The sequence below is a fragment of the Ictidomys tridecemlineatus genome, chromosome 2 (genome assembly GCF_052094955.1).
Source record: "Ictidomys tridecemlineatus isolate mIctTri1 chromosome 2, mIctTri1.hap1, whole genome shotgun sequence".
Taxonomy (NCBI): domain Eukaryota; kingdom Metazoa; phylum Chordata; class Mammalia; order Rodentia; family Sciuridae; genus Ictidomys; species Ictidomys tridecemlineatus.
In genome coordinates, this window is record NC_135478.1 from 185,072,358 (window position 1) to 185,099,019 (window position 26,662).

The 26,662-nt window shown below is 37.7% G+C and overlaps 1 protein-coding gene across 7 annotated transcripts in view; it reads right to left on the reverse strand.

Annotated features, from left to right (window-relative positions):
- The window catches only part of Cped1 (cadherin like and PC-esterase domain containing 1), a 250,834-nt gene extending 224,172 nt beyond the window's left edge, over nt 1-26,662 (reverse strand). For 4 of the 7 annotated variants that reach the window (XM_078040312.1, XM_078040310.1, XM_078040313.1 and 1 more), the window contains exons 1-2: nt 24,724-26,026; nt 248-431 (exon numbers count right to left, since the gene is read on the reverse strand). In XM_078040312.1, the coding sequence (XP_077896438.1) occupies nt 248-431; nt 24,724-24,972 (433 nt within the window). In that variant the 5' untranslated portion in view covers nt 24,973-26,026. Of the gene's footprint in view, nt 1-247; nt 432-24,723; nt 26,027-26,519 lie in introns of those variants that run through there. The other 3 variants (XM_078040309.1, XM_013362253.4, XR_013435263.1) reach the window with 3 other exon arrangements.

A 26,662-nucleotide genomic window follows, 5' to 3' on the forward strand; every position in this document is an offset into this window, starting at 1 on the left:
TGCAACTCTGAAATGCTACAGAAATATAAACAAAATAATTTCAGAAATAAAGAGATCTAGCTAAAGAAAACTTGAAAGGAACTAAAAACAAAAAAACAAAGGAGCTAAGTTTTCTATGATATGAGAAAGTTGATTATGGATTAAAAATTTGTGTTTATGAATTTTTTGAGAAAGATAGTAGCATATTCTAGAAATTGTTTATGTTGTGTGTGAAGTGACGTTGGTAGTTACTTTTTATTATCCCGACCTTGTTCTAGCAGTCCCAGCCCAAGGCCAGCATCGGGTCTTTCTGAAGTGATGACAACCGTGTAGTCGTGCTGCATTAGTATGTGCTGGTGTAGCTGAAGCTCCATTTTGCTGTAGGAAGGAGGCCTATAGAGCATGGCCCTTCTACCATGATTGCCAAAGTGTGTCTTCATTGATTCTTCAATCTAAGAAAACAAAGAAGACATAAAAATTCAAGATGGTAAATTAGCACATTTCCCTCAAAAGTCATCATTAACACAAATCAAAAGCCATTTAGAAAGTTATTCTTTACATTTTTCTCTAGAAATAAAAAAGATTCGCTGAAAGGCTGACAAGGACACAGATAAGCTCATGTGAAAGAACTGAAGGTGAATTGACTTGTTCTCACTGCTACAAAAAGATGAAAACTTTAAATTATTAAAATCTAGAGTTCTTTGTGGGGGGAAAACTGCTACATAGAAGTATAGCACTCATCTCTAGCTGAAACATATACAAGGACTCTACATGCATTGTGCTTTTATAAAAGAGTTCCACTGTTATCTTTTCATAACTAATTTATGAAATTAGTAAACATGTAGAGGAAACAGACTCAGAGGGAACAGGTTTTATGCTGGAAAGACATGGTCAAGTAGCGGTAGACCTGAGAGGGAATCTGGGGGCTCTTTGGAGAAATTCACTGGTACTGCTGCTGTTACTCTTGATAATGATATCACAAACGTGGATGCATATCACTGATGCAGGACCAGGCGTCAGGCATGAGAAAAGAAAAAACCTACTGAAGTTTCATAATTCTTGGCTCTTCCCACAGTAGTTTATTGCTCTCCAATATAAATAGTCCTCTTTCTCACAATATACTTGAAATTCCATTAACAAAGGGAATTCTTGAATTGACAAATAGAAGGTTGAAATTGACATTCGTTATAAGGCTTAATGATAGATACTGGGTGTTTCTCTGAAAATTCGATATTAAACATTGATAAAGTAAAGATATCTTTTATCACCAGAGGGAGTGATGAGATTGGATGGAGTTCAGGGACAACAGATGAGAGGCCACAGAAGAGTGGGCAAAGGAAAGAGGAGAGGAAGATGAGGTGGAATTGGTAAAAAAACAAATTACTTATAATGGCAGCTGTCAGTCAATCTCCATTTAATGGACCTAAAATACAGTATGTATCATGTTTCTTCAGTAGTTAAATTTCTTCATTATTTTCCATTATTGATAGAATCGATTCCACTTCTTTATCAAAGAACACAAGACCATTAAATTAGTGCCTGTCTTCCTTCTCTGTTATATCTGAATCATTTCCATTCCTGATCTCCATCATGCTCCATTAGATACAACTGTGCATTCTATTCCTTCCTCTTCTATTCATTTATCAATCAAACTCCAAACCATCCCTCGGTATTCAAATACTGTCTCCTTTAGAAAGTTTTTATTTAAATACATCATTTCTACTAACATTTATGAAAGGATATTGCATCTCCAGTTCAGCTCCTTAAAAAGCCAGGCCTGCATTGTTGCTGTGTCTCCAACATCTATCCTGGAACACAGCATGTGCCACATTCTTAATAAATGAAAGTATTTAGTAAATTAATGAACTATAGTGCTATATCAAATTTTTTGAAGATATGTATGAAATGAAGAAGAAATAACTTTATAAGCATTTCTAAGGTAGGAACCATATCTTATTTTGCATCACCTACAACCTATTGCCATAAAAATCAACAGACCAAGCCTAGTGAGGTGCCAGAGTACACAAACTGGAGCCAAACTGCTTGGACTAAAATCACTTGTCTTCACCAGCACTATCTGTGTGGTCATGATCAACATCTCTTCCTGAAAGAGCCCAGAAGATTGGAGAGTTAATTTTTATAGTAACTGCCACATAGAAAGTGCTATAGGGGGTCTTTTTAAATAATAATACATCATAAAGAGCAATGAATCAGGAACACTTTCTAAGTTTGAGCTCTGCCTAGCACATGCTAACAAAGGTACTTGATACATGTGTGGACCAACGTGATGGAAAGAAACAGAACACTAGCTAATCATACCTTCCATGCCTGGTACTTTGAGAAAACGTGCTTGATTAGCTCTTTTCCTTTTTTAAAGGGTATTATGTTTTATTGATGAGGAAGTTATTAAAGGATTTACTTGCAAATTGGGACATGATTCCCTAGCAAATGCTGTCCTTGTAATGAGAAACTTACAAGGCGTATTTGCAACTGAACACAGGTTGAGCCTCTGGACAGAGGGTAAGAGGGAACCCAGTGGCCCTCAGGAAGCCAAAGAAAACAAACAGGCGTCTAGGTGAAAGGGGAAGACAGATGCCTCCAAATATATCAGTGTCACTCAAGCGAAATGCACAAGATCCAGAAATCCCTTCTCACACTATTTTCTTTCATAATCGCAGGATGACCATCTATTACTGGCTCAAGTGTAGCAGGGATTTCACATGAGCAGAGAATGTTTTCAAGCTCTTAGTTATTGTAATTTTAATTTGGAAAGATACCACTTCTTTTCCCCCAACCAGGATCAATTTAAGCAATAGCAATGTTAACTTTTACAAGCATATCTTATATAGTGCTTGTCCTAAATAAAGTATGATTGCCAGTCGTATTTTGTAATAACCTTTATAATTTGGACTGAAATTTTAATCATGTCTCAGACTACAGAGAATAAACAGGAAATGAGCTTGTCAGTAAAATTATGTTGTATTATCCTGTAATACAAACTGCCCCTGCCCTTGTAATATTTATAACACACTGTATCAGCAGAATGGCCCAATACCAAAGGGCAAGAACAGTTTTAGCCAGTCCAACGACAGGTGCACACACTGCGTAAGTGAAATAAAAACTATGTGAACAATCATGTCAACCACACAGCATATGAGGGATTATCAAATGTGAATAGCAGCATTCCAGGAAACAGAAGCTCCCAATTACTCCTGCATTCTCAAGTATGTATCTTTAGTGGAAGAATACATTTAACCACTATCCTCCACTACGTCTTAACATGAGACAACCAGAATTTTAAAAAGAATGTGTATTCCTGGATGTGTATACTATGAACTTCTGAGTCACTTGCTTCTCTCTTCTTCTTCTTTATAGAGATTTTAAAATATTTCCCCAGAAATCACTATGCTAGATGACAAGAAAGTTGTTTTGCAACCAAACACGTTATTCTTATTGGAAGGACTTCAAAATATAAAATCTTTACATCACCTTAGAAGCAAAGAGTGGAGTGTTATAATCCACTACTGTGAGTGTTGGATGAAGCCCTATACAGTGTAATGTGAGAAGGAGTGGGAATTAAAACTCTGGATTTCAATTCTGGCTCTACCACTTGCTGGTTTCATCCACTAGGGCAAGCTCTTTAATCTATCCACAGTAGGGTTTTCTCTTAGGTACAGGTGAAGAAACAAATCCTACATCAAGAGATTGTATTGGAAATTAAATGAATTTTTGATATGAGAATGTCTAATTAGTGTCACAAAAATAAATGATGCTAAATATATACAAATGTAAATATTAATATTATAGTGTACTCCTTTTATCTTGGGAATCCTGTATGGTTTTCAACTTTTGAAAACAGCTTTTGGTTCAGTAAGTCATAAAAAGCATTTTGCAATAAACTATATATTTTTTTCTTTGTTCCTCTATAAGGGTTATCATCTTTTAATGTACAAATATAATTTACTTATTTTATGAAGTATCTGTCTCCCCACACTAGAATATAAATTTAATTACCTAAATTAAAACATTTTTCTCTGGTGTGTTCACTTTGTTTTTCCAGCAGTATAGTAATTGGCATAAAAGAAACACATGATAAATTTTTTTGGATAAATGAATACAAACATCTTTTTCTTCAATATGTAAGAATTTTGTTGTAAATACTAAGAAAAAACATTAACAATAGAAAATGTTTAAAAACTGTATTAAATTCATTTCAATTGAATTATGAATAATAGCAAGAATGGCAAAAATATTTAAAAATTTGAACAAAATACTAAACTTATTGTAAGAAAAAAAAACTGAATACAAAACATTATAAAGTGCTGACTTTCTCAGTTACCTAAAAAAGGCTTCTCCAGATTTACCAATAAAACAAGAAATACAGCTTTTAAAAATATTGCATGAATGAAAAATAAAACTTGCCCTTTTCCACACAACAGAAATTTTTTTCTGGATTTATTGAAGTTTCCAGGTATTTATGATATCTTTTCATGCCCAAATACAAATCATATAGTGGACTTTGAATGTGTGTCATTTATGACTAAAAGTTAAATTGCCTTCCTGGTCCAGATTTTGGCATTTAAAAACTATTATAGAGTCTATCACAGTGAATTATGTTTTAATTTTTCCACTGTAAAAGTAAAATACAGATTCTTTCCTCACTAGCAAAATGTATACCTATTTTTGAGAATGTAACAAATAAAATGGAAGCGATTTTTCAGGATGCATATCATACAAAATTTTATTTAAAAATTATAACTGCATTACAATTTAGGACCCATAGGTTTCTGAATATGCAAAACAGCCTTGTAAGAATTTCCCTCCCTAAGGATTGTGGGTACAGCTCAGTGGTATAGATTGCTGGTATAGATTGCTGGCCTAACATGAGCAAGGGCCTCTGTTCAATCCTGGGGAAAAAAATGTATATATATATATATATATATTCTCCTACCTAAATTAAGTATTGGTGAACTGCTATCTGCATCTTGTAGCAGATTCAACTGAATCTCAAGTTCATCATTGAATGGGCACATGGTTTTTAGAACTACTTCATCATGCCACTGAGCATCTTCTAACTGTACCCACAAACTGTACCTTGGGCTATCCCAACCCTCAACATCTCATGTTAAGTAAGTTTGCTCATCAGTGACTCTATGTAGGTTCTGAACAAACAGCAGAGAAACAAAAAAGCAATGGGTTTCAATACAAAAAATAAATGCCCAATAGAGCTTTGGTGAAAAAGCGAAAGAGGTATTGCTAACACTCATCATCACTAATCTCGCAATATATTTTTTCCATTAGCACATTTCACATTGTATAATTATATGTTTTTTGTTTAAAGTTCATATTTTCTACTACTACATTCTATAAGGGACTGCACTTGTCTGCTTTAGCCATTGTTTTATATGCAACTAACGCTGAATTAAAGACCATGGATGGGTGAAGGAGCAAATGAACAAATGCATGAATGCAAAGCTTGAGTACATTGCTTGTAAATATATTCATGCTCTATAATTTTAATTTACTCATTCTCAGCTGAAAAAGAGTCCACTAGAAAAAATTCGATGGAGTCTTCAGTATCCTCATCTCAGGTCATAAAATATCCATGACCTCTTCATCCCCAAAGACTCTTATCTCCACTTCATTTCTTCCACCCCAGTGACCATATTTTGGACTTTGTGATCCCCAAAACAGATTCTTTTCTGAAATTATGAAGTAAAATATTCCATTCTCTGATCACACCCATAAATTTCAAGTTCTCATTTACTCAACGTATTAGTTCTTCAACAACTAGTCATTCCCCTAATCCTCACTTGTTGCCAGCCTCCCTTTTCCTCATCGTCTCTGTCAGCAGCTCAGATTCAATGGACCAACACTCCAATCACTCTCTTCCAATTTATTAAACCCCTTGCTCCACTGGACTTCCACATGCCATAATATCAAACATGCAATGACATCACATCCAAAAGATGCAAGAAAAACTGGCCTCTGCCTTCACAGATGAAGAACTCATCAAAAGAAGCAGATACAAACAACAAGTTATAATACAGTATAAGCCGCAGAAATTGGTAGATGAGGGATGCTGTGGAACCACTTGAGTTGGAAGACCAGAGAAAGCCCCTGGCAGCCTGCCTGTCCTCCACCTGGGCTGAGTTGTGGAGAGCTGCATACAGATTCCAACTCTCCACAACTCATATAGATAGCATCAGGTTCCCCAGACTATCCTAGAATATGCTTCCCAGGTCAATTATCTCTCATGCTTCCAATCTCCAGCTATATCCATAATTTGCAGATAATTCTGCCTCCCAGTCACAAAAGAAATTATCATATTAGAAGATAACACACTGATTTACACAGCCTCTTTTGGATAATCTGGAGCCTATCTGCCATCACAACTAACATTTTGTCTTCTTATTTCCATGGAAGGAAACTGTCCTCCTTTTACATATAGCTAATTATAGATTCTTCTCCAGGTTCTGCACTCTCCCTCCTTCCTGGTAAACTAGTATCCTCTCCTTCCCATTTATGTTTCTAACCCCCGATTCCTGAGAACTTTGATCTTTTAGCTCCTTCTCCTGGAACTTTCATGTTTCTTTCTGTATGTGTCTCTCTGCCATTTCCTGACTTTTTCTCATCACCCATTTGTTCATTTGATCATGCATTCATTGGCCTCTTTTTTATTTTCAGAACTTTCTATGTGGCAGGCATGGTCCTAAGCTCTAGGGAATACAACAGTGAAGGACCCTAAGCCTAGTTCTAGCCTCTACTTAACTTGCAGTTCAGTAAGAGGATCAATAACAAATGATGAAATCATGGAATGCAACTACCTTGGAGATAAGATCTCTGAAAAGAATGACTTAGGACCTCTTTCATGGAAGGTGGCATGGTACTGCTGCTTATCTGTATTGTGAATGTCCTATATGGAAAAAAATGAGGAAAGAAAGACAATTCTTCAAAGTGCAGAAAAGATGGAAAGAGGACTTAAATCAGGAGGTATTTGATGGTCAGCACAATGGGCATGTTATCTTGTCACAAATATAGTCAAGAAGCAAACAAGAAATAACTAGCAATGATGATTTTCAAAAACAGCAATACATTACTTCTTATCCTGTTAGGGAGCTAGGAGAAAACCTAAACCTATTGAGTAATTGAGAAAATTGATAAGCACGCTGGTCCTCACAGATAGGTCTAACTTTGATTCTTTTAACTAAAGCCACAGCAGGGAAGAAGCAAGTAAGGAAACCTGGACTCTGTTTTGTTTTTGTTTTTTTAATTTAGTTTTGTTTTCTAGAAGAATGGGTATTCTGATAGGTTTCTAGACGGTCAGACTTTTACTACATAAATCACAATATTTCCTAAGAACTGTAAGCCACTTAGCTAAAATACAAAAAGGAGGAGGAGAAGGAGAAGAAGGAGGGGAGGAGGAGGAGGAGAAAATGAGAAGGAGAAGAAGAGGAGGAGGGGAGGAAGAGAGGAGGAGGAGGAGGAAGAGGAGGAGGGAGGATGAGGGAAGAGGAAGAGGAGGAGGGAGGAGGAGGGAGGAGGAGGGAGGAGGGAGGGAGGAAGAGGAGGAGAAGAGGAAGAGGAGGAAGGAGGAGGAGGGAGGAGGGAGGGAGGAGGAGGAGAAGAGGAAGAGGAGGAGGGAGGAGGAGGGAGGAGGGAGGGAGGAGGAGGTGGAGAAGAGGAAGGAGGAGGTGGAGAAGAGGAAGAAGGAGGAGGAGGAGAAGGAGGAGGAGGAGGAGGAGAAGAATAGTAATAGTAGTTTTTTAAAAACGTGGGCCAGGCACAGTGGTGCACGCCTATATTCCCAGCTCCTTGAGAGGATGAGGCAGGAGGATCATGAGTTCAAAGCCAGCCTTAGCAAAGGCAAAACGCTAAGCAATTCAGTGAGACCTTGTATCTAAATAAAATACAGAATAGGGCTGGGGATGTGGCTCAGTGGCTGAGTGCCTCTGAGTTTAATCCCTGGTACCTTAAAAAAAATAGTAGAAGTAGTGACAGTAACCTAAGTGACTAAACCTGAGATCTGTCCCACTGTCACCACATAGGGGAAGCCTGGGAAGAGGGAGAGCCATAAGGGTCTGAGCAGCAAGCTCTGTACTGTCAAGCCTGGCTGAGTATAGAAGAGTTCAGGAGAGGCAGGGACAGCTCAGTCAAGTCACAGGCAGGAGGGTGGGGACTTGGGAAGAGAATGATCTAAATGAGAAAAATTCAGGAGAAAGAATTTGCTGTTAAGACATTAAGTAAACAGAAAGGGTGTGTACCTAAGGGTACAGAACAGCAGATGTGACCTGGCCGTGCATGCTAGAAAATATTTAATGATAAATGACATCAAGTTGCCTTTATCCACAGGGATATCTGGAACCTTGATCTCTCAAGGACACAGCACAATTTTAGCTTATCCAGAAAGACTTCCCATTAAGCACAGCATATGTGCAAACTGAAGATTCCTCGGTCACCTCTACGTTCATTGCCCATTCTCCTCATTGAAAGTTTTGTAACCACACCTTGTCACAATGTGTTTGCAAAAGGGGTGCACAACATAGAACTGGTATAAATAAAAGAAAATAAGAGGAGGAGAGAATGGGGAGAGCAGGTTGAAAGACAGAAAGGAACAAAAGCAGACTGAAGAGCTTCCCAGCTCCGTAAACCCCAGAGAATGCAGTCATGTTGGGCGTAGTTTCACACCTATGTGCAGCTCATTTCTCCCTAGGACTAACCCTTACTCACAGCATGAATCTTGGAGTGGAGGAAAAATTAAAACAGAACCAAGAGCACAACAATACCCTGGTGCTCACATCTGGAGTGCCTCCTCTGACCCTTCCAAGCCCCGCAGTAGCTGTCAGCTCCCGTCTCCATCAGGGACCTATCACATCTCCCTTCCCTGCTGCTCCAAAATTTCACCTTTTTCTTTTCTCCCTGTTTTTAAAGTCATATAAAGCATTCCTTTCAGCCTTTCTTGAGGCTTTTCCTCCAACTAATTCAAGACTTCTTGCTTTGAGATGCCACCCACGATGCACAGCTGTGGGCCATCAGTTTACTATTTACTGTAACTTTGCAGACATAACAAAAACTCAGCTGAGATGATAAAGATATAGGAATATCTGGGAGATGGCAGTCAGGATAGCTTGCTTGAAGAGATCTTTTAAAATATGAGGAGTTCTGGAAAGAATGTCCTTTGCTTTTTTTTTTTTTTTTTTTGGCACATTTGAAGTTACTCCCCATTCTAGGGCAAATGAAAACCATTCCTAAGTGTCCCTCTTTAATTTATTTTCCTTTTCTCTGCCTTCCTTTTTCTCCACACCCTTGCCTGTCCTCAGAAACTCACAGAGAGCTTAAAAGGGGAAGAAGTTATTTTCTCTGCAGCCCCAAGCCCTCTTAGGCTTGGTGATCTTAAAAGCTGTCCAGCTGATTCTCCAGGTTCTTTATGACTCACCAAGTGTCCTCACTGTCCGCAGTCTTTACAGGACATTCTTTCTAATGAAGAAAACATAAAACTGACAATCCGCCCTGATGAAATAACAAGCAGAGGACAAGGAAAGACCTTGTTCTTTTGAAACATGTTAAAATAATAGCAAGTCTCTGTCCCCTGCATCCTAAACAATGAGTTAATTCACCAAATCAGTCTTAAAATAGTAAGTCTATACAAAGGGAATATAGCAGAAAGGAAGGAGCTCTGGGGCCCTGAGAGCAACAATGTCAGTACCTAAGCAGCATAAAATTGGCCAAACATTTTCATAGATGCCAGACACTCTGAATCTGGGTTCAAGGCTTTTGCAGCAATACCCAAAGCTCTCTAGGTCCCTGGTCTCCATCTACTTTCTGGTCCCCCATCCTTACCTGTGGAGACCCTGTCAGTTCCATGTGATATACTTTACTTGCCTCATCTGCAAATGAGCATGGACACCTTCCCTCTTACTACTTGTGCTACTTGAAGAACCAAAAAAAGAAAGCGATTGATATGAAAGGCTTCAAAACTCTTTAGTTCCTTACATATGTAACACTTTATTAACTATCCCCTAAATAAGTTGTCGGATACAAGAGCCTCTAGAAAAAAAGTAAAATTCTTTCAATAAAAATCTTTAAAAATGTCTAATTATTTGATTTCCTATGGGTTCTGTCAAATTACAAGCAGAGTATGGAAAGGTAGTGTTTATATATTAGGGACATTAAAGTATTGAAAAATAATCATTGAATCACCATCTCTATCTTCTTTTTTATTTCTTTAAAACCATGTTAGTAGAATCATACCATTAGGGAAAAAAAATGATTTCATAGATATCATGAACATACTTCTTAGATTTGGGAGCTTTCTGGTTCAGATATGAGGTGTCCCCCAAAACCTCACGTGTAAAACAATACAAGAAAGTTTAGAGGTGAAATGATTGGGTTATGAGAGCCTTAACCTAATCAGTGCATTGATCACTGTTAGGCACATAGGCTGTGGCTGGAGGAGGTGGGTCTTTAGGGATGTGCTTTTGTCTCTGATTAATAGACTCTCCCTTTGCTTCCTGATTGCCACGTCCCAAGTTGCTTTCTTCTGCCATGAGATTCTGTCCCGCCTCAGGCTCAGAGCTCTGGAGTGGGCCACCTATGGACTGAGACATCTGAAACCATGAGCCAAATAAACTTTTCCTCCGCTAATTGTTCTTCTTGGTTCATTTGTTCACAGTGACCAAAAACAAAACAAACAAAAACCTGATCAAAACAGGAGACTAGATAAAAGTAGGCAATTTCTTTTCTTTCCTTTTTTTTTTTTTTTTTGTGTGTGTGTGTGTGTGTGTGTGGTGCTGGGGATTGAACGGCCTTCCTTATGCATGCAAGACAAGCACTCTACCAACTGAGCTATATCCCATTCCCTATCCTGGCAATTTCTTAATTGCACAACTAAATATGATTTAATTTTAGACTTTGTTATAATGTTCTATATAAAAATTTATTTAGCAACATTGCATTCCCTTTTTAAGGCTTTGAAAATATGGTCACCATTGTTTAGTCTTACGACCTTCCCCCAGTGTTTGATGGATTTCTGAATTTCCTACTTCCATTCTACATTTCATCCTCTTTTATCTTTCTCCACATTCCCAACTACAAGGTTTGCAGCCCATCCTCCCACCACCCATCCTGCCCAGTTAATGACCCCAAGTCTTTTCCTAGCCTGATGTCTTCTCTGCATGTCACCTCTGTAGTGACTTCTGCTCTGGGTCATCATGAGAGTACGTGTGGCAGCCCGCTAGAATCTCTTCTGGCACCAGAGCACACAAGTTCTCTCTGGGCACAGTCCAGCCTAATGAAACACCTGCTGGATGTAAGGGTAACCTTGAGGCCTGAGCTGGGAATTAGGAGATATTCTTTATCCACTATCTAGTGACCACATTTATACCCCTGGGAGAAGAGGACAGATTCCTAACCTCACTTCATGTGCTTAATATCACCAATCCCAGGCAGATTGCATCTTTGGCACCTGACTTCCCTCTCTTGGCATTCACATCCATATACAACCAATTCATCAGGATTCTCCCAGAAGTCCAGGGCCTCCATGAACTGTGCAGATAGTTAACCTCAGTAGCCAATATATTGCATGCAGGTGGCCCTGCATCTCCAGGGCAGCCAAGATCAGTTCCTGTTCTTGTTGAGTGTCCAGCTATAGGATGGAAGGACACACCTGGTAAACCCAGAGAAACTGCCTTATGTTACACACATGGAGACCAAAGTGTTAAGAAAAAATGTGTGCTATTCAGGCACCAGACTTGTGTTTCCTTAAGCACAAGTGTGTGTCTTGCCGCTCATTCTGTTTCCTTGATTATTCTGGGCACACACATAGCTGTTCAATCTCTACTGTCTCCTCACCTTGTCCTTCCTTCTTGTCCATTAATAATACACAGCTTTGGCTCCCCTTGGAGATGATCCTAGGAAAGATGACACTTTTCCCAGCTTGACTAACACCTAAGAACCCTCTTTCTTCTGCATCCCCTCTTGGAAGCCCATCCAGCCCAGCCTATGCCTGCTCACGTTTTCAGATGCTTCCTCATCACAATAACATATTGCTTTCAAGATTAGTCCTAGAGCTCCTCAAATTACATATTATTATAGAATGTTTAAGTATTATCTGGCCAACTTCTTCCTTCCAAAAAAAAATGACAGGAAATGACAATATCTAATAATGCCAGAACATAAGCACTAATCATCTAATACTGATATCAAATATTCAAGTTCCTTAACTTTCTAATCCTTCCTTTACCGGACAGATTATGCTCCACCACAGCTTTTGATTTTCTTCCATGGCTGCCCCAAAAAGTAAAGTTTCCTTTCTAGAGATCCAGTTTGTTCCTAAAGGGTCCAGAAGAAACCACCTCTTTTAACATGACAGATTGCTTTGATCTTGTCAAGAAATCAGGTGAGAGTGTCTTTTAAATAGAGGAAGACCTGGGTGAGAACATCAGAATTAAAGAATCCACTTACAAGTACAAAAGAATTGAAGTATTGCTGACTGTCATAGAGAATTCTAAATTGACTAGACAGCATAAATTTATACTAAATCCATATATTCAGCAAGTCATGTGCCAGGAATTGTGTAAACCTGATCTCTGCCCTGACCCACATGTCTGTAATTTATTTGAAGGTTTTGTCGTAATGCAAGGCTTCACAGAGTCTAGTTACATTATTATGAGTGTTTGGTTACTTTGGTTAGGGTTTTGCTGAAAATTGTGCTTAGGATCATGTGCACATTATTGGATGATGAGGCACATTCCCATTTTTATCACAGAAAAGGAGCTTCTTTTAAGAAGTCATTATTTTATATTAAACACAGGAAAGAATTTTAGCCTCTTAAGTTTTATGTATCTGAAAGCATATTTTTCCACTAATACAAATTATCTGTATCCAGAAAATCAAGTTTGTTTAAAGCAAATGTGGTATTAGTTTAACCGTGTTTTTTGAAAGAAACATAGTAAGCTTGCTTCCTTTTCCTCTGTACTCACCTACTACCCCACAAACAAAACTAACTGCCCCAAATCTCTCTGATTTTAAAATAGTTTATGTCACTTTAACATACCTGGATAGTTTAGGTTGTGCTGTGGGAAGTTCCAGATCTGTTGTTCAGGTTTGCACTGTTTATTCAGATTGAAAGTCAAAAAGATAGTTCTCGAAGATAACTAATAAAAGGGAGAATGAGGAGAAACTCATTTGAAATCACATCTGCCCTTTGGGTTTGTCCAAGAGGGAAGTTTCACTGCTCAATATGAAAGTCAACTTTCTCATTGATGCTTTGCTAAGGTCAGGGAGTTCCCGAACTGCCACAGAAAAGTTTAATTTCCTGTTCCATTTTTTTCCTGGAGCATTTGTGCACGTTGGTTAAATTAATGCTAGATTTTCCACCAGGGAAGTGGTAGGCTTAGGGCTGAAGCTATTGGAATGCTATTATTCTTCCTATTGCTTGTTAAAGAAACAGTGAAACATCAAGAGGACACTCAATGTGACAGAACAGTGCTGGACTTCTAGTGGCATTTTGAAACATAACTTTATAACTTGACACCTGTATAACATGCTATACTATATAACTTTTTAATGAAAAAAAGGAGTGTTTCCAATAATCACATTCATGTTGCATATATGCGTTCTTACCCCAAGCAGGGCCAAATGCAGTGAGAATATTTTCATGATATTGTCCTTTGGGATATGATAATGCTACTATCCTGCCTTTTATAATCTCAAGGCTTTTCAAAGCATTCTGAGCAACAGTGTCAAGTTTGATCTCATAGCAACTCTGTAGTAGACCATTTCCATGCCTCAGCCACAGACTAGGAAATTCAAATTTTAAAAAATCACTTTTCTGTGATAACTCAACCTCAGCACCAAAACTGGGACTCCCTATTTCAATCTCAGGCAATGTCCCTTTTGCTTAGAAAGGACAAAGGGGTCAAAGCAGGATCTATTTCCGATGCATGAAGCTTTAGCAAGTCCTTCTGGTGGCTCCAGAAGTCTATACCACCACTCTGAAACCACACTCCTTTTCCTATATCAAAACAAGTAAGAAGCACCAAAATCCTGAAGCAATATTACTGTTTAAGTAAATCCTGTTTTCTTCTTATAGATTATTCACTATCATCATTTTATCTCAATTTCCTCTCTCAGACATACTCAGAATATGCTCAGGGCTAGTGGTAATTTGTCAAGATCAGCTATGAGGTGGGTTAAAAGGCATAGGCAAAGAAAGGATTAAAATATCAAAATTTATGAATGATTTACATGCACACCAAATACCATGGTTTGATAAATCAGGAAAGATGTGCTACATTCTCCCTATTTGCAGTCAAACACGCTTTGTGGTGGAGGAAAGAAAGTATGTGCACACCTGGAAAGGCAGTGCAATGTTCTTGAATTTAACTGTATGTATAGGTGTCAGAGGGGGAAAATGACAGAGGCCAGCCACCATAGGATAAGTAGCTTTAAATATCTGCCTGCGCAAAATCTATGAAAAAAAAGGATGTGGGCCAAGAATAGAAATATGGACTATGCATGATTCATAAAAACAAGTATATTATAGCCCATATAAAGTGCTTGTGTGTGAGGTCAATGCTCAAATTTAGCTTTTTAAGGGCGGAAAGAAAATAAGCAATTACTGGATGCCAATTCTGCCCTGCCATTATGCTGGATGTTGTCACGTACATGAATTTAGATAGTTTCATTTTCTTGCTGAGAAGACTAAAGGTTCATAAAGTTTGGTAAAATTTGCCCATGATCCAATAGCTAGCCAATGAAACAGATAGAATTTAAGGGAACCCATTGTACAATATCTTCCTGTAAGAAGTTTGACATTAAAAGCTTTGATAGAAAGAGTTGGGTCCATTTTCATCAATAATATGTAGAGTTGCAGCACTTAGCCTTTATCAAGGTGTCCTGTTTGGAATGCACTGTAAGCAGACTGGTGGGGATTTCTACTGGGAATACCAGCTGAGGCTTAGAAATACCAAAAGTACTTATATTTCAGGGCACATGATCAAGCCTATTCTATGCTTCCAAATTCATGGGCTCTTCCTAATAATTACTTGGTGCATCTGTTATTTTTTATTACAAACACTTCAAGCCTGTGAGTGAATTTAATTGAAAATTAAGCATGTCTAAGGCTGAGGCAGGAGGATGGCAAGTTTCAGAGAGACCCTGTCTCAAAATAAAAAATAAAAATGGAGGGATGAAAACAAAAGAAAAGAAAAAAATGTGAATAATTTTTTAAGATTCTTATACATCCCAGATTTGTCATCATATTCTCTTTTTTGAAACCCCATACATGATAAGCCAAAAATGATATTTTACATTTTCAACAAACCTCCAAAAAGTATGAAAGTTGACAAAGTACTGTTTACTTTGCCAACTTCCAACTTTGGAATCGTGTTTGTCAGAGAATATAAAGGCTATTTTAGAATATGAGCTCATCCTTAGAGTAGGAATGGCCCGAGGGGAAAAAAAAATCCAAAGGAAGCTAAAGGGAAAAGTGAAACCAAAACATTCTTTTCACCCCAAAGGCCACAGACTCAAAGTTGATAACAGCAAACACTTTTTATAATGTCAGTGTATCTAGTGGTTTCCATTTCAACAGGTTTATCTCATATGAGTTTCTAATTTTGTTAGTACAAGAAACAGAATTGCTCAGAGGGACAAAGAGGCAGAAGTTATTGCCACTATCTTGAAAGAACAAGAGGGAATGGCACTTATAAAATGATTAATTCCTTGATACATAAGAAATTTAACATAACTTGTTTAAATATGAACTTCATCAAGACTTCATTAAAATGTGTCTAAAGTAAGCAGGTTTGAATTTGTTTAAAAATCCCTCTGAATAAGCAGTTCTTCATCGTATGCATATTTCATTATAAAAATTTAACATAGATCTAATCAAGTATCTCAGAGAAATCCACAGGCATTAAATGCTCATCAAGCAACCCAGCTAATTCCATGAAAGCCGCTCACCTCTTAGCATGCTGACAGCTTCTCCCCACAGCCTCCTACTGGTAGATGCCTGTATTTAAAGCCCATGATCACCGTTTAAAATCAACACCTTTGAATCAGTTAAAATATAAAACTATGTAAGAAAAAAGATGCATTTTTCAGTGGAATCAGCCTGTTAAAATATGGAAATTTCTTGATAGAGAGGTTAGAGGATGTAACATGGGAAGTAACTGGAGAGGCACACCAGTTGAGAAAGGATGCTGGTTTGAAAAAAGATGGTAGATACTTGAGAATGTTTATTGAGTAAGGGTCCCAATTAGACAAAGGAACTGAAGGCAACAGGAGAGCTTGGTGACATCTAATAAAGAAAATTCAATGTAGCAAAATGGTACGATGATTTCTATTAGCCAGAGGCCGGAGAAATGTATCAGGGACCTTGGTGAAGTTCAAGGGACCCTGGTGCAGGAAGAAGAGCCTCATGAGTTCAGCAAAGAGAATAAAAGAGAGAGAAAGAGTTCTTCTCATTTCCTGTCCCCTGATCAGAGAGGTCAGAGCTGGCCTTCTCTGACCCTTAAATTCATCAGTTGTTCATTGGTTCATTCATTGGCTAGAAATTTATGCAGTGCTCACTGTGTTTCAGATTCTGTTTAGCACTGGAGACATAGAAGTAAATAAATTAAATAAATATTCCATATAGAGAGATAATAAAAAAATCAAACAAATATTTTTTTCAGGACCCAAAATCTTAACCTCTTTCTTCTGCTCCCAGCCCAACTCACCTCTCCTCATCCTCAACTATAACATGCTGTTAATTTTAGCATCTTGCTTTTTTTTTTTAATCCAGCAAATTTTAGGACTTTGCCTACATATAAGCAGGACTAACTTTGAGTGACACATCAGCCTTCCTAAGTTTGTCTTGATTCTAAAAGGTCATTGTAATGTGAAACCACAATGGTAGAAAGCCTGCAAGATAGACAGAAGAATGCCATGAGGCTCTCATCTCAGTCACTCCACGGCGTGCACCACACTTCTGTTCTTTACAGCAACTACTTAGTGCTCGCCTACTTTGTGAAGGCCAAATGTTAGGGTCTGTCAGGGCTACAGAGATGAATAAGTCCTCTAAGAAATTAAATAATTCATATTCTGAGAGCTAACTGAGCATTCCCTATCTTCCAGACAAGTTAAATGCATCACATAATTTATCTCATGTAAGACCCGTCTTCAAGTAAGGACACAAAATCCTAAAGAAGTCAAGATAAATGTCCAAGGCAACAAGTTAACAAATGATGCCAATTTAACTCCGGAACACCCTTATATAATTAACTAATTTTTCCCCCTCATTTTTATTGGTTTCCTATTGCTGCCATAACAAGATACCACAAACTAGATGGCTTAAGACAACAGAAATGTATTGTCTCACAAGTTTGGAGACTTGAAACCTGAGATCAAGGTGTCAGACATGCCATGTTCCCTCTGAAACCCCATACTGAAATCCTTTCTCGTATCTTCTTACTTGTTGAGGGTTTCTTGGTGATGTCTGGCATTCTTTGGCACACAGCTGTGTCACTCCAATCGCTGCCCTTCATGGTCTTCACCCAGGATGTCTGTCATCTTGTAAGAACACCAGTCATATTGGATCAGGAGCCCATGCTATTCCACAGTGACCTCATCTTAATAAATTACATTTACAACAACCCTAATTCCAAATAAGGTCATATTCTGTAGTACTAGAGGTTAGGACTTCGGAATAGCTTTGGAAGGGAGCACAGCTCAACCCATAACTCTAATGAATGGATATAGTATACGGGGATAGAATGGAGATAGAGAAAACACAGGTTTCAGTCGAATCCTGTCCTATCAATATGATAACTTACTTTAAGATCCTTTTCTTCCATGAGCTTCATTTTCCTCACTTATAAATACTTATTTCCAGTTCTAATATTCTGATGTTCCTTTATTTTTAAACAATTATACAGAAAGATAAGTCTTATTAGGTACGTTAAGTACACATCTGTTTATGAAGACAAAGGATACCATGATGGAGGAGATGGAATTTCATAGATTTCAGAATGTTTTAAGAATAATCATGAGGACTTCTAGAGGAGCTGAGTGGGGCAGATGTACCAAAGGAGACTTCAGACGGAGGAAGAGATGTTGGAGTTTGGAGAATAGGGTCTTGAGCTGGCTTACAGCTTGTGACACATAGGCAGAGGGGGGTTGGGAAGGCATGTTGGGATGTGATGGGATGGAGAATGGTTTTTACCAAATTGAGTAGACTCAAGGTTAGAACTACTGAAGGCTTTCACCAGAAATACTATGGGAGCTGTGCATAGATAGCATAGAATGTATAGACAGATGGAGACATAACTTGTTAGACTGCTAAAAGAGTTTATGTTATTTAAAATGATGATATGATACAGCATTGAGATTGGGAAGGTAGACTCTAAGAGTTGAGATCCAATTAACTAGAATATGGACCCATTTGAGAGATTAGGGGAAATTTCACCTTACATCATCCATAAAGGCTTCTGCTAAGGTGACATTTATTTAATGTACTCAATATCAAAAAGGTCTAAATGTGCAAGGAAGGTATTGCTTAAAGGCAATTTATAAACCGCAAAGAGGAAATCTAGGTATGGGTCAGAAACCAAGGATACGAGACAGACTGGGAGGTAGCAGACAATCTGGGTTGAGACACATGGTTTCAAATGAGAGTTGTGCACAAGGCCTTTAAAGAACAGTGTAAATATGGTTAACACTACTGAACTGTACATGTAAATATTTAAGAGGATAGCCTTTATAATGTGTGGAATTTTAAACCATTATTAAAAATTGATTTGAAGGATTAAAAAAAGAAAGAAAATTGAAGACTATTGTGAATTTTCTAATTTGGAGTTTTCCAATGTGGCTCAGTGGCAGACCTAGAATTTTTGGTAGGGAGCCATGCTAGATGAATTTGATGAGGGGTAAAGAGTGGGGGGGTAGGGGATAAGAAATATCAAAGATAAACCTAAGGTTTAAATCTTATGTATTGAGAATGGAAGAGGAAGTCAGGTCCTATTCATTGAAATAAAAATGTCAAGAAGGGTCATTGGTTTAGACATGCAAGTTTTAAGAGAAAATTATTTAATTATTATTGTATGGTGCCATTCTATAAAATATATATGGAAATTGAAGATACAGATGATAAGTTGATACATTCACCAAAAAATGTTTAAAACAAGAAAACTAAATGTCCAAGCAACAAAAATATCATAAAAGGATATCTATGTTTATTATCATAGTGAAGAAATTAACCTCAAAAGGAGACCATGAGTTATTCAGAGAATAAGCCCCATGTCACAGTATTCAAAGAGTTGTTGCCCAATAGCCGAAAATGCTTCAGAGAAAAATGATACAGATTGAAAACAGATCACCATTGGTAATCAACAAAAGAGAAGTTTCAGTAGAGAAAATCAAATGTAAAAGGTAATAATGAGTAGGTGTCCAGTCAGTGCATGCAAAGAAAACCATTTGCAGTATATATGAAGAGAACTAGAGACAGGGAGCATAGTAGGTAATTTGCCAGGAATCCAGGAAAGCTTACTGTTGTGTTATCAGTTCTAAGCATGTTTACTGGTAGGTGGAATAGCCCAAGGAAAGCTTGAAACTAGTAATATAAGTAATTATTCAATGGAAAAGTTTGATACTGGCAATATTATAAGTATCAGAGTAACTGCGGAGCCAGTCCTAAAAAAGCTAAAAATAGAGTGTTCAAGAACACAGGGAGAAAGCAAGATTTGGCAAAAGAGGAGCATCTTGAAACAGACTCCCAATTGGTTTCCCTACCTTCAGTTCTACTCTGCCCCAGGTCCATTTTGCAATGTGTGTTCTGCAGTGTTCTCCCTAAAACATAAATCTGTTCATGTCAATCTTTTCTTAACATTCTTCAGGATCCAGACTTCTTATCAAGTGCACATTTCCAACCTAGATCCTGGTGAACTTTCTCTTATGTATTTGCTTTCCTGATTCCTTCAGTGCCCTCCCACCACCTATGCTTTGAGTTTTCCAAATATATTGGTTTATGTATTTTTCCTTTGCATATGTGGGTTTTTATTCTTGTAGCACATTTCTGCTTCTTTTTCTTCTCTAATTCCTTCTCTGTCCTCTCTAGCTCCTTTCAAAGAGAAGTCTTATTATTACCAGTTTCCTAACACTTTATTTATTTTGTCTGTCTCACAGGGGCTTTTATTCCTATAACATTCCTATCTTATAAAGAGCCCAGCACACACAAATTGCTCAATAAATACTTATTAAGTTAATGGAAAAAAATAAAGGAGTGAATGAAAGCGTTCGAGGGGAGAAAGGATAAAGAGGAAATGAGGTTTTGTCACTGCTTTTTCTTTTTTACAGTTGAAGAGGAGTGTTCTCAATGAGATAATCACAATTTTTCTTTTTTAATTTAAAGAAAGCAAAGCCATTTCCCAAGAGGGAGAGCACATTTAGACATCTTCTGTGGATTTTTAGAAAACAAAATTATCACCACTACTGTGTCAGTAGTTAGATCACAGCCTCATCTACCCCTTTGTGGGCATGACTCACGCCATTGTGGTCATAAAGTTCAGACCTGCTCTTACCACCTCTGCCCCCACTGACCTGCAGCACCTACTCAGTATGGCTGAAAAGGAGGGACCACCTCACATTTGCTCTGGCAAAATAACTCCTATCAAGGCCTTGGCTTCCCCCAGAGCTACCCTGAGAATCTGGGTTTTTACCTGTCAGTAGCATGGACTCCAATCAATAAAAGGCAGCGGAAGAGGAAATCAGGAGATAAATTGCTAGGATTTTCTGCTCCTTTCCTCAAATGCCTGTTCTGAGATGTGGTAGTTGAAAACATCCTTACTGTAGAGACTCCCCATAATATACCCACTTGTGTTTACTTTTCCTCCTTCTGCTTTTCCATCCCCATCTTGTATGGCGATTGTGTTTTCTAATAAAGTGTTAACACATAAGAATTTGCCTAAAGTTCTGTTTCTAGAAAACCAGGGCTAAATAAGCAATTTTTATGAAATTTGCCAATGTCCAATATACTATTGACTATTAAAATGCAAATAAAATGAATTAGGCCATTTTTAATAAGAACATTCACTTATTTGCATTGAATTGTGGTTAGATCCTGGGGAGAGTTGAAGTTGTATAGAACAGTCACCAAAACAGGAGAGTCAGGAAGAATAATCAAGCAACAAAGAAAGAGCAGTTCTCATTGTGGAGTGTCAACAGGAGATAATCAGGAACACATGGCTCTGGTGAGTATAAGTGTATTCTTCAAATAGCAATGTTTGCATCAGAGGAGCATGTACTAAGGAGACGTTGTGCCTGTTTATAATTTAATGTTGCTCTCTGTGTTATGCAATGTTACAGTATTATAGTCCATGAAAGGAAATAAATCTACTGAGTCACCTACTCCACTGAGGACAACACAACTGTGTTTACATATTATGTTGGAATAGTTTTAAGACTCAGCGGATGATCAGACAATATGCAAACATCCAATGTTGAGAGAAAATCCAGAAGAAATGACAACAGTACATCTGCTCAGCAAGGCACTTTGGACTGTTCATGTGGGAAAATGAATTAAAATTTGGCCAGAAATAAGGAGAGTACTTCTTTAGTATGCAGACTTGGCAGATTCTACACCATGATCTCAATTCATACTGAAAACAACTCTAGATATTGAATCAGATCCTATTGGTAAAGGTGTGGAGGTCAAAGTTACTCACCTTAAGTATTTGCCACTACAGAAACCTCTGTTGCTAAGCCGATAAAGTGCAAAGTGTCCTTTCAAAGAAGCAAGAAAACTGAGATATACCACTTGTTCATCAATGAATGAAAACTGGTTTGAAAAAGACTCTGAGTATATGCTAGTTTCTCAGAGTTTATCCCCACAGACATTATCATATTCACTGACAGATTTTTTTAAAATATGCTCAGCTGAAGACTTTCATATGATTTTTTTTCATCTTAGGTTTTTATAAAACTACTCTCAACTTACACAACCTGAATGAACAGTTGAACATTTAAACACACTGGTTATTAAATTTCCTTTGTGGTTTTTAGCATCTTTTTATTTATGAATATGTGACAAAAATAAATGATTTTTCCTGGAAATTTATATATATGCATACATACAATCTATTGTACAAAATTTATGGGGTTCATAGATATTTTATACATCCAAATACATTCTCTTTTTTGTTGTTCTTTTTTAGATTTCCATGACAGTAGAGTGTATTTTGATATACATACATGGAGTACATCCAAATACATTCTTGAATCCAAGAACTTTTAGAAACACTTAAGATGCATGGATTCACCTTAAGAAAAATTCTAATAATACGAATACTTAGACTTGTCAGTAAAAGTAATAACAAAATTCAAAATTTATCCATAGAAACAATACTACTTCTACAAAACACCTAAAAGCTAATTCTAGGTCTTTAGGAACTCCTATACAGAATTTCCTCAGTTATTTTTTAATGAACTTCATAAGCAATTGTTTTGTATAATAATATACATTGCTCCCATATATACACCAACATATTGATTTCTTTCTTCATATTTGATATCTGAAATAATATTTCATCATTTGCAATTGGATTATTATTTTTTAGAACATATATTGCAAGTAGTATCTATTTATATCTGGTTTTAACTGAAGTCTGCATGGTGGCTTTTTTCTACATTCCTTCCTATATCTAATAAATACTGGATCTAAAAAATCAGTGGCCAACAAAGGATAAAAATGGAGATACTAGGCAAATGTTTGAAAATTCAGTTTTCATATCCACTAGGTTTCTAAACTATAATTTTGAATTTAGAATCTTGCTTATGTTTAAACTATTTAAGACTGTGAATCATTTGGAAACCCAAGTCATCACATGTTTGACATTTTTGGTAAAGAAAATTCTAGAGTGAATGTTTTAAGATGGTTTATAAGTAACAGAAGATCCAAAGTTGAAATGGAATATTCTGTGACAACCTACAAATAACAGTTAACATATTCCTAAATTACAAACAAAGCAGAAATTATGAAAAGTCAAGTAGGGCAGCAAAAAAACAACAACAACAACAACAATAACAACAAACGGCTGAAAGTTAATGAGTAAAACATTTTATCTAAAATTCTCAGAAAATATTTTAGGCATTTAAATATATAACTGTCTCCACTATTTTTAAAGAAATTATATTTATCATTGCTAGAAACTAACAAAAAGTGACTTTTAAAGTCAGTTTCATCCATCATAAATTTGATGTGTTCAAGAAAAGAAAAAGTGCGAATAAATGCTAGTGTACATAAACCCCAAATACACACTCCTCAATGATAATATAGTGTCCAAAAATTGATTCACATTTGCAGTTGAAATTTCAACCAAGGGTATATCTACATATATTATCTGCTATTGTTTGTCATATTTCTTGGTCAGACGTGTTCCTTGACATTATAGCTAACAAACGCAGACACTCAAAAGTCTTCCAATTTTCTAATTTAAATGTAATGTTATTTTGTATTTCAGTAAGTTCTTCCAGTTGTAGTTCCACAAATTATAATGACAGCTTTGAAATTACATTTATTGAGAGCAAAATTATTTATTGAGAGCAAAGTAGGAACCAAGTGGCTTGATTTCTGTTCCTCTGGGGCTGCACCATGTCATAATGCTAGCCACATGAATTAGCTAAACATCGTTAAGGGTCAGTAGTCTTATCTATTAAGTTGATGACAATCATACCTACTGTACCTATCTCACAGTATTGTGAGTCTGAAAGCAATAAATAAAAGTGCTTTTAAAACAAATAGTAGTGACACTGGCGGTGTTGGTAATGAGGGTAGTAGCAATAGGATGGCATCCAAAAGGAGATTCTTTTCCAAACAATAACCATCATCAAATAGACCTAAATCTACTGTAGCTATAAGATACTCCTCACTGATTACTAAATTATCGTGTTATAATCCCTGAGGTAGCAGAGATTTCAGTGGCTTTGCCACCAAGGTTTTTGTATGCAGGTTTTGTTTTTCTTTTTTACACTGGACTATGTTAAAGGCTATTCTTATAAGCTAGAACAAAGTGGTGTATTAAAATAGAAATTCTTTGTTTTCTTGGTTTGTGGTTTTTTCCTACACTTAGTAAGATTGCTAGTGAACTTATCCTGAATAGTGTAAATACGCATTAATCTCTATTTCTATAATTCTATGAACAAGAAAACACAGTATGTCAATTAATATGAAGAAACCTATGACGCTATTCCTTTAAACACCTCAGAAATTAAAAAAAAAACATTTGAGAAATTTAATCACCAAGGAAGAATTGATTTAGCCAATTATAAAATGGAATTTTGAAGTTTCTGAGTCTGGCAGGATCTGGGTACTCATATTGACTGCCTTGAGGAAAGAGAGGCTTAGTGTCTATGAAATTTCGAATCTTTGATTTATGTTTCAGATCTTTCATCCTCAAATCACTTAGATCCCTAGTATTTTAGGAAGGAGTCACATCACTACCCTCCTCCCCTCCAAATTATCTATTTCCTTCCACTGAAATGAAGTGAAATTCTAGAAGATAAAATAAAGGCCAGAACTTTCTGGAAGTAAATATAAGAAGTTGAAGCTTATGTAACGTGTCTCCCTGTCAACAGGTCACTCACAGGGCTGTTTATACTCTGGATGGCTTGCAGAAATCATGGAAGTTAATTTTAGTTTTACAGAAAGGACTGAGAGTCAGACTGTGGTCTTTGCAGAAATTGCCTCCTTTAGCCTGTGAATCTTACCTTTCTGATTTCCTGTGCATTACGGGAGAGAAGGAAGCACTGTCTGTCCTGGGTATATCCTTTCCTGCATCTGCTCGCCTGAGTCTCGGTGGGTGTGTGGGGGGCAGCCCTGGGGACAGCGGTTGTGAGCTTCCTAGTCCCTCGGAGGGTCAGAGTCTGATAGAAGAGACAGATTGCCACCACCAAGACCACAAAAAAGGGCCGGGGGCAAAATCGCCGACGACAAAGAAACACTGGACGACAGATCATGACCAGTTCAGCTTCACTTGGCCCCTGTCCACGTTGCCGGAAAAGTCATAGCAGCTATTTTTTGTCAGCATGAAAAATACAAATGTGTCTTCTTTTTCCACAACTCCAATCAAGTTTGCTCCATCTCCGCTTAAGAACTTTCCAAAGCGTCATGCCAAAAGATCATAGGTCCCAAAAAGTCTGAGGTGGTTAATAAAAGTCCTTCCATGAATGACAGTGAAAAGTGACTGACCTCGGTTAAAAAACAAATGAAAATATTAATAGACTATTAGTTACAAAACTAATTATCTGAGTGCATCCCAGGCTGCCAAACGGTTGGCTTCCGGCAATGCCTTATTTCCACGACATCCTTAAACTCACAGAAAAGGAGTCCAGCTCTGTCTCAGCTTTACAGAAAAAGAGAAAAAATAACACCAAAGTAAATCTGGAGTCTGAAAACAGCACCGAAGAACGCAATAGGTTAAAACCCAAAGTGCCTGTTGCACAGCTGGATGCAGGCCAGGTTGCCCTAGCAGTTTTTCCTCCGGTTTTAAAGCAATACTGTTTCAGCCTTTTATGTTTCTTAACTGCTTCCCTCCATTCAGTTTTAAATTGCCACTTTGCTGTAAGCATCCACGACTTTTAACATTAAGAGGGAACGAGCGGTTTGAATGGACATGATTAGTGTCAGAGTTTGGCTGGTCTTGGTTTTCATTTCGTTTCAAGTTCAAAGTTCTGTGTACTTACTCAGTTTTCATCCTTTTAGCCAGAAAAAAAGTTTCCATGATCCCCCTAATGGATGGCTGATCAAAACCACTCGGAAGGAAACGCCCAGTCGTATGACTCCAATTCATCTCACACACCCCGACACACACGCGCAGACACGCAGACACACGCGCGCGCGCCTGCTACACACTCGGCCTGGAGCTGGCGGACCTGGGGCATCGCAGCCACCCAGGCCCGCGGAGCGGGGCGGGGCTAAGGCCTGGAGCTCCGCTGGCTCTCGCCGGGCAGCTGGAGCCGCGCTGTCAGCTCTGAGTTGGAAACGGTGGGCTTCCGCAGACTGGGAAAAGAAGTTTTGATTTTCCCTGAAATGTGCCTGCCTACCCAGAGCTGCAGAATTTGGAAACATATCTGCTGCCTGATTCGCTGTTTAATTGCTTTTTTTTTTTCTAATACAGCATTGTAAAAACAAATAGCTCTTAGTCAATCAATGCCAAAGGTCAAAGATGAGACTAAAGCAGACTCAATTTAATTCATAAGTCCTTCACTCTGGGGAATTGTGGTCAAACTTACAAGGATAAGAGGGACACCAGCACTGTCTGGACCACATAACAGGAAATCTTGTTGCATGCACCAGCATCAGGATAACTGGTGCTGGTACTCCTTTCACAGAAGTTACTATCACTTATTTCCTGAACTAATGTCCGGGTTTTACAAAGCCTAATTGCTACTTTGCTTCTAAAATGAGTTGTATGTAGCAGATGTTAAGTGTAATTTTTGCCCAGTAGAAAGCAGTACACAGCCAGCTTTGCCCAAAATTCAACCCAGTATAATTCTATACAAACCATCACATGGACACTGCTGGTCCTGCCAGTTGTGCAAACTCCTTTCCCATTTGCTGGGTCAGTTGAAGAACCATCAAAGAGAATCTGCTGGGGCTTGTTGCTCCCTCTCCCAGTCCTTGCTTTGCGAACTCTGGATAGTAGGA